General features: G+C 43.7%; 1 protein-coding gene across 1 annotated transcript; it reads right to left on the bottom strand.

Annotated features, from left to right (window-relative positions):
• Nucleotides 1–1,385: 1,385 nt before the first annotated feature.
• On the bottom strand, nt 1,386–2,167 carry LOC123258146. The gene is made up of 2 exons (XM_044718024.1): nt 1,828–2,167; nt 1,386–1,781 (listed from the first exon to the last, which is right to left on the bottom strand). Exons 1-2 carry the CDS (start codon nt 2,150–2,152, stop codon nt 1,753–1,755), a joined length of 354 nt encoding a protein of 117 aa, XP_044573959.1. The 5' UTR covers nt 2,153–2,167; the 3' UTR covers nt 1,386–1,752.
• Nucleotides 2,168–6,838: the final 4,671 nt, after the last annotated feature.

A 6,838-nucleotide genomic window follows, 5' to 3' on the forward strand; every position in this document is an offset into this window, starting at 1 on the left:
ACTATTCTAACAAACAGATGTGTCCAACTCCTTGGCTACGCTGATGATATTGATATCATTGGCCGAACCAAGCGTGATGTTACAGCAGCCTTCGGGGCTATTGAAAAAGAGTCAGCTAAAGTAGGACTGGCAGTTAACATGGATAAGACAAAGTTTATGGTGTGCTCTAGCAGGGAATCGCGGCGTCTTGATTCCCAGCTATCTGCAGGAAGCCATAGCTTTGAGTCCGTGAAGGAATTCATTTACCTTGGATCTGCAATATCTAGCACAAATGATGTCAGCCTGGAGATTAAGCGGAGAATCACACTTGCCAACAGGTGCTACTTTGGGCTCAGTAGGCACTTTAACAGTAGAGCTCTCTCTCGACCGACAAAAATAACACTCTACAGGACGCTCATTCTTCCAGTACTCTTATATGGTGCGGAGTGCTGGACAGTGGTGCAATCCGATGCAGCTGCTCTTGGAGTGTTCGAGAGAAAGATTCTCCGCAAAATCTTTGGTCCAATCTGCGTTGGCGATGCTTATCGCACCAGATGGAACCACGAGCTGTATGAGCTGTACGGGGATGTTGATATAGTAAGCCGAGTCAAAATTCAAAGACTCCGCTGGCTGGGTCACATCGCCCGTATGGAAGAAGACGCTCCGGCTCGTAAGGTATTTGATGCGGTAATCGTCGGAAAACGGAGGAGAGGACGACCCCGGATACGTTGGCAGGACCAGGTGATGGAAGCCCTGTCTACATCTGGAGTTACCAACTGGCGAGCGCGGGCCCAGGACAGGAAAGCGTGGAGGCAGATTGTGCAACAGGCTGTGACCCGATAGGGTTGTGATGGCCATTTATTTATTTATTTGCCACAGCATTTGGCACGTAGCTTCTCGATATATAGGAGGAAATCAGCCACAGCCCTGTATAAGCGTTTCCAGTCCGAAAAATAGTAAACTGCAAATTCGAAATTCTTTGGATTGGTTGTTATGAGTACATGCTTACGTAATTCAATCTTGCTTGTTTCTTCATTGAAGGACACGTCCGGTTCTGGCCATTCACCCTCCGGCTGGATAAGAAAGTGGGGCCCTTTAATCCATCGAGAAGCCTCTGGAGCCTTCACGATTTTTGTGACTAAATGTTTTCTTTTGTTGGAACCCAGCGCCACTGATTAATGGTAGTATTATCAATGATCTCGCCAACTCGGTGCATGACGAAGGGTTGGAAATTGCGTGGGTCGATTTTTAGCCACTGAAGAACAGTCTTAGAATCTGACCAGTAAGTGCTGTTATCGATTCCTAAACCTCGCGTGTTTTTGATTTTTTTTGCTAGTCCGACTCCCATAACGGCTGCCAGGAGTTCCATACGTGGAATGGAGACGGGTTTCAGCGGTGCATCCTTGCATTTTGCGGCTACTATGACTGTATCGACATTGTTTTCCTTTTTTATACGAAGATATGAAACTGCGGCATAAGCGTATTCGCTGGCGTCTACGAAGGTATGTAGATCGATTTGCTCTGCTTCTGGTAGCAATCTGGAGTAGTGACGGGGAAATTCCAACTTAGTAGCTTGTAGAAGGACGATTTTCCATTGCATCCAAAACTGAAGTAGCTCTTCGGGAAGTTCCTCATCCCAGTCTATGCCTGACCGCCACACTTTTTGAAGTAGCATCTTTAGGCCGATTGTGTAGCAAGAGATTAAGCCCAGTGGATCAAAGACGGACATGAGTACCTGCAGGATTTCTCGCTTGGTTGGTGTAGCGTCTCCGTTCAGGACATCTCTTTGAAGTCTTGCGAACCTAAATATATACTTAAAAACGTCGTGTTTTGGATCCCAATACATACCGAGAACCTTTTCAGGTCCACCAAGTTCCTTTGGATTGTGGGTGTTTAATTGGCGCTCTCCAAAATGATGCATAACCGCGGCGGAGTTTGAGATCCAGTTTCTTATTGAGAATCCTGCATTCGCATGAATATCCTTGACTGCTGATGCCACTGATACCGCCTCGGAATCATTACTGTAGGTGTCGATGAGATCGTCCATATAGTGTGCCTTGGTTATGGACTCGTATGCTCGAGGATTTGTGTCTTTGAATGCCTCTGCGTTTTTGTCGCGTACATAATGGGCGATACAAGGTGCGCAGCAAATTCCGAATGTCATCGAACGCATGACGAAGTCCTTGGGGTTTTTTTGTCGTTATGGAACCATAAGAACCTTTGAACTTGCATATCGCTTTCTTGTATGGTAATTTGATGGAACATCTCTGCAATGTCGGCGCACACGGCGATACGGCCAACTCTAAATGCCATAAGAACCTCTGCTAGTGGATTTAGATAATCGGGTCCATTTAAAATAAAATCGTTAAGAGATTTCCCGTGACTTTTCGCAGCTGCGTCCCAAACCAATCGTACTTTATTAGGTTTATTATTTAAGGCGATGAAAATTGGGAGATACCATACCCGATGATCTTCCTTATTTTTGTCTGCAGGTTCTAGTTCGATTGCATATCCTTTAGACACAAGATTGTTGATTTGGTCTTGAACTCGCTCGAAAAATTCTGGATCTCTCTTGATTTTTGACCGCAGGCATTCCAGGCGTCTTAAAGCAGTTGAAAGGCTTTCTTGGAGCGTGGCACGGTCATCTCGCCAAAGAAGACCAACCTGGTAGCGGCCATTTACCTTTTTGCATGTGTCTTCAAGAATGCGTATGGCCTTTTTGTCATCTTCCGATTGAAGCTTTCGTGGAGCTATAGGGTCTACATTAAAACTATCCTTGATGGCTTTGTCGAGTTCGCCCCAGTTGCATTCGCAGTGATGTAGAGAAACATGTTTGCTTGAGTTTCCTGTTCCTTGGATGCTCCATCCTAGAGCACATTTTGAGGCGATGGGTTCGTTGCGTGTTCCTTCACGGATTTTTCTGGGAACTGCTAATGCCCAGTTGTTAGTACCGATAAGAATCATAGGCTCTGCGTTATAATATGATTTCAGAGGCAATCCATGTAAATATTTATACCTTTTGCATAGTTTGTCTGCATCAACGGTCTGCTTTGGTAATGACAGCTTTTTAACAGAGTGCACTTTGTTAAGCCACATCTTTTTCGAATTTCCAGTCTCTGATATTTGAAGTTGCGCTCTCTCTGAAGTATCCTCCATTCTGGTGGTGCCGCCGGTCCACTGTAGGCATAGCGGTTCATTTGTTGTGGCAATTTTTAGATCCTTCAGGAGTACGCTTTCGATGAGAGTTACTGATGAGCCTTCGTCCAGAAAGTATTAATGGAAGTTCCTTTTCCATACAGAGTGACTGGCAGAATTCGGAAGTATTGTTCTTCCATAATGCCTTCTTCATGATGAGCACTAACTAGCTCTGATTGAGGTGGATCTCTATGAAGTAACGGGTGATGCTTGGATTGGCAGTTGTCGACTCCGCAGTCGCGCCTGGAAAAACATTTACGGCGATGGGCCTTCAAACATCTGTAGCAAGCCCGAGAGTCGTTTATAATTCTTTGTTTTTCTGGAACAGTTAGCAGCTTACATTTTTCGCATTGGGCGGCGGTATGTTCAATAGAATTACACATAATGCACGATTGGCTCGCTCTGGTTTCTTCCTGGAGATCGACCTCCGTATCGAAAGTTGCTTCGTTCGACGATCCTCGTCGAGTTTGTGAATGGGTGTTTACACTGTTGGTCTTTGCGCTTGATCCGGGTAGTACGGTAGAGGCTGCTTCCGCTAGTTTATATAGCCAGTCGCTGAAAGATTGTATTATGGGAATCGAATCGCAGCGTTGATGCATAGCCCAGCTTAATTTGTGATGAGTAGGTAACTTGTCAACGAGTTCCCGTAGCAGCATTGGATTGTCCATGTGTCTATGTAACCGGCAAGCTTCCATTGTGGCGCAGGCGTTGCGGACTGCCATGGCGAAGTCTATTAGTGTCTCCAGCTTATCTTTGTGCACGTTGATTTTACGGATCCTGTCTATCAGTCGATCGAGGATTTGCTCAGGTCGTCCAAAAAATGTTTTCAGCGTACTGATGACTTCTGGAACCAGTGTTGGTATCAGCAGCTTATCACGGACCAACTCGTACGCTTTTCCCTTCAAGCATTTTTGAAGCCGCAGCATGTTTTCTGCGTTCGAAAAGCCTGCTACAGCGCAACTGTTTTCGTACGTACTTATGAACATGGGCCATTCCTCTGGATTACCGCTAAATGGGGGAAGATCCGCTGGCAAGACTTGTCTTGCGGCTAGTTGTGCAGTAGTTGGTCCAATCTCTGGGAAGGGGATTGTGTTTACTCCCTGTTGCTGGGCAAGAAAGGTATACTTTTGATGAATGTACTTTCTTTCAGCTTCACGCGTCTCTTCAAGCATTGCCAGCATTAGATTACTGTTGCTCGGGGCGCTTGTCGGCTCAGCTAACTTGAAGGCTTGTTGCTTGTTGGGTTGAATTTGTGGTTGATAGGCATCCAGCTGTTCCTGGGCAGACTTAGCGCTATTAATGGATTGAACTTCCTGTGGATGCGGTGGTACTGGATAATCGCTGCAAGTTGAAATTACGTCGTCTTTCTCTTCCTTACTGAATGTGCATTTCCACGGACGCTCTCTTATGTTGGCATCGACTCCAGCGCAGGCAAAGTGAAACCATAGCTTGCATATGTCGCATTGGACCCAGTTTTGGACACCGCTATTTAGCCGACTTTTTTTGCATATGTTACACACCGTTGTATCTTGCTCCGTAGGCATTTTGGAATGTCAAGATATTTATGTATAATTGTGTATTTGATGTTGACGATTCTATTATGGTGCTGTTTTTGCGTTTGCCTGTTAGGACCTGTTCACTTTTTGTGACGTACTACACGAGGTTGCATTCAGATTGCCTTTTTTACATGTATGTATGTGCATGTGTGGGCGTCTGTGCAGATGTCTTCGGGTATTTCACAATTTCTGATGAAATTCAGGCGTCTGTTGGCTTTCGCTTATTTGGCGTTTGTTGAAGTAAAGTTTTTTAAAGAAATGTTGCGGCACAAATGTGTTGGCTCGACCGACCAATCAGTATTGACAAATTCTTTAGTAATTCGACTTTATTATTTATTATTTAACTACAAGTTGGAAAAGAAAAACTTTAAAAAACTTTGTCTTTTTTCTCCGGTCGATAGTATCGCAATGTAACGGTAGATCAGTTGTGTGGCCGTTCACCCATATAAGCCAAAATCCCTTCTTTTTTTTTTCTAATAGGACCATATTGAAGGGATCGAAGCAGAATTTAAATATCGGCGGCAACACACATCTTTATTAAACATGGTCTGAAATCTAATAGGACACCTAGATCGTTAGCCTGAGTTAAGGCGTTCCCATAGAGAAAGTATGTACTTTCTGTTTATTTCTCCCCCGTTCGCATGCGCTACGGCTATGTAGCCTGGTGAGAACTAGATCGGTAAATGAACATAAGCTTACATTTCCAATTTTAAATCAAAATCGGATTGAAGTCTAGACTGGGCGCTATTGAATTTATACTGAAGACATAGCTTATCGTCATCAGCGTACTGAAGTACAAGTAAATTAGTTAAGGCAAGGGGCAAGTCGTTAATAAACAGTGTAAAAAGTAGGGGTCAAAGATGGCTTCCTTGGGGCACCCCAGATGTGGCGCGGACTAAACGCGAGGTAACATCTTTAAAGAAAACACGTTGGGTGCCCCCAAATAAGTAGCTCGAAATCCAGATAAGAAGATCAGTTGGGAATCCCAAAAGACTGAGTTTACTTATGAGAAGCGAATGGTTAACAGAGTCAAATGTTTTACTGAAGTCAGTGTAGATGACGTCTGTTTGTAAGCCATTCCGGAAACCATCCGTGATAAACGATGTTAACTCCAATAAGTTGGTAGTGGTGGAGCGGCGCTTCATGAAGCCATGCTGCCACGGAGTTACTATTGAACTACATAGGTGTTAAAAATGTGGAGTGATAAGTTTTTCAAAAAGCTTAGGAATTGCTGACAATTGCTGACAATTTAGAGATGCCTCTATAATTTGCAGCGTCGGATTTTTTCCCTTTTTTATGCAGCGGAATAATGAAGGATTCCTTCCACATAAGGGGAAAGATCGAAGTTTCCAGCTATAGATTAAAGAGTTTAACCAGCGGTTTGCACAGAGCCTCGGCGCAGTTCTTCAGAACACAGCCTGTACTCAATCAGGGCCTGGCGAATACACGGGCTTGACCTTAAGAAGAAGACACTTTGATCGAAAGATGGGCGAAATATAAGATTGGCTGATTGGACATTATAAGTGTGGGGCTGAGCTGAACTGCTGCTAGGTGAAAACGTAGTTTGGAAAAACTGTGCAAAGAGATCGGCCATTGCCTGATCAGTGTTCGCATAAGAGTTCTCAAACGTAAGCAGTGGGGGAAAAGATACATGTTTACGCTTAGTGTTTACAAAGTTATAAAACTGATTCGGATCCTGAATAAACTGAATCCAGCAGCGGCGAATATAACTCCAATAACATTCTGCGTTATGCACGGTGAAAGTGGACCGAGCTACTAAGTATCTTGAATAACTAACTGTACAGCCAGATAATCAATGTTTATTTAAAAGTCTACTCATATTATTCTTTTATATGCCTTGTATACCAAGGCGGATTCGTTGAAGCGGACGGATATTTCCACGGCACACAAGAGTCGAAAAATGAGTTTAAAGTGAAATAAAATTTTTGTAATGCGATGTTTATATCATCACATGCTAGTAAATCAGACCAATCAAAATCCGAGATTAACTTATTTAATTTCATAAAATCAGCCTTCCGAAAGAAACGAACTTTATGAGATTTAACTGTAGACTTAAGGTCAATTAAGGAGTTGTTTTCGATTGAAAG

This window comes from Drosophila ananassae, assembly GCF_017639315.1.
Source record: "Drosophila ananassae strain 14024-0371.13 chromosome Y unlocalized genomic scaffold, ASM1763931v2 tig00000087, whole genome shotgun sequence".
Lineage (NCBI taxonomy): Eukaryota > Metazoa > Arthropoda > Insecta > Diptera > Drosophilidae > Drosophila > Drosophila ananassae.

Coding starts and splice junctions, on each gene's coding strand:
- LOC123258146 (XM_044718024.1), bottom strand. CDS start 2,152: ATGCGTTCGATGACATTCGGAATTTGCTGCGCACCTTGTATCGCCCAT. Junction 1,782..1,827: donor TGGACCTGAAAAGGTTCTCG/GTATGTATTGGG, acceptor GTATATATTTAG/GTTCGCAAGACTTCAAAGAG.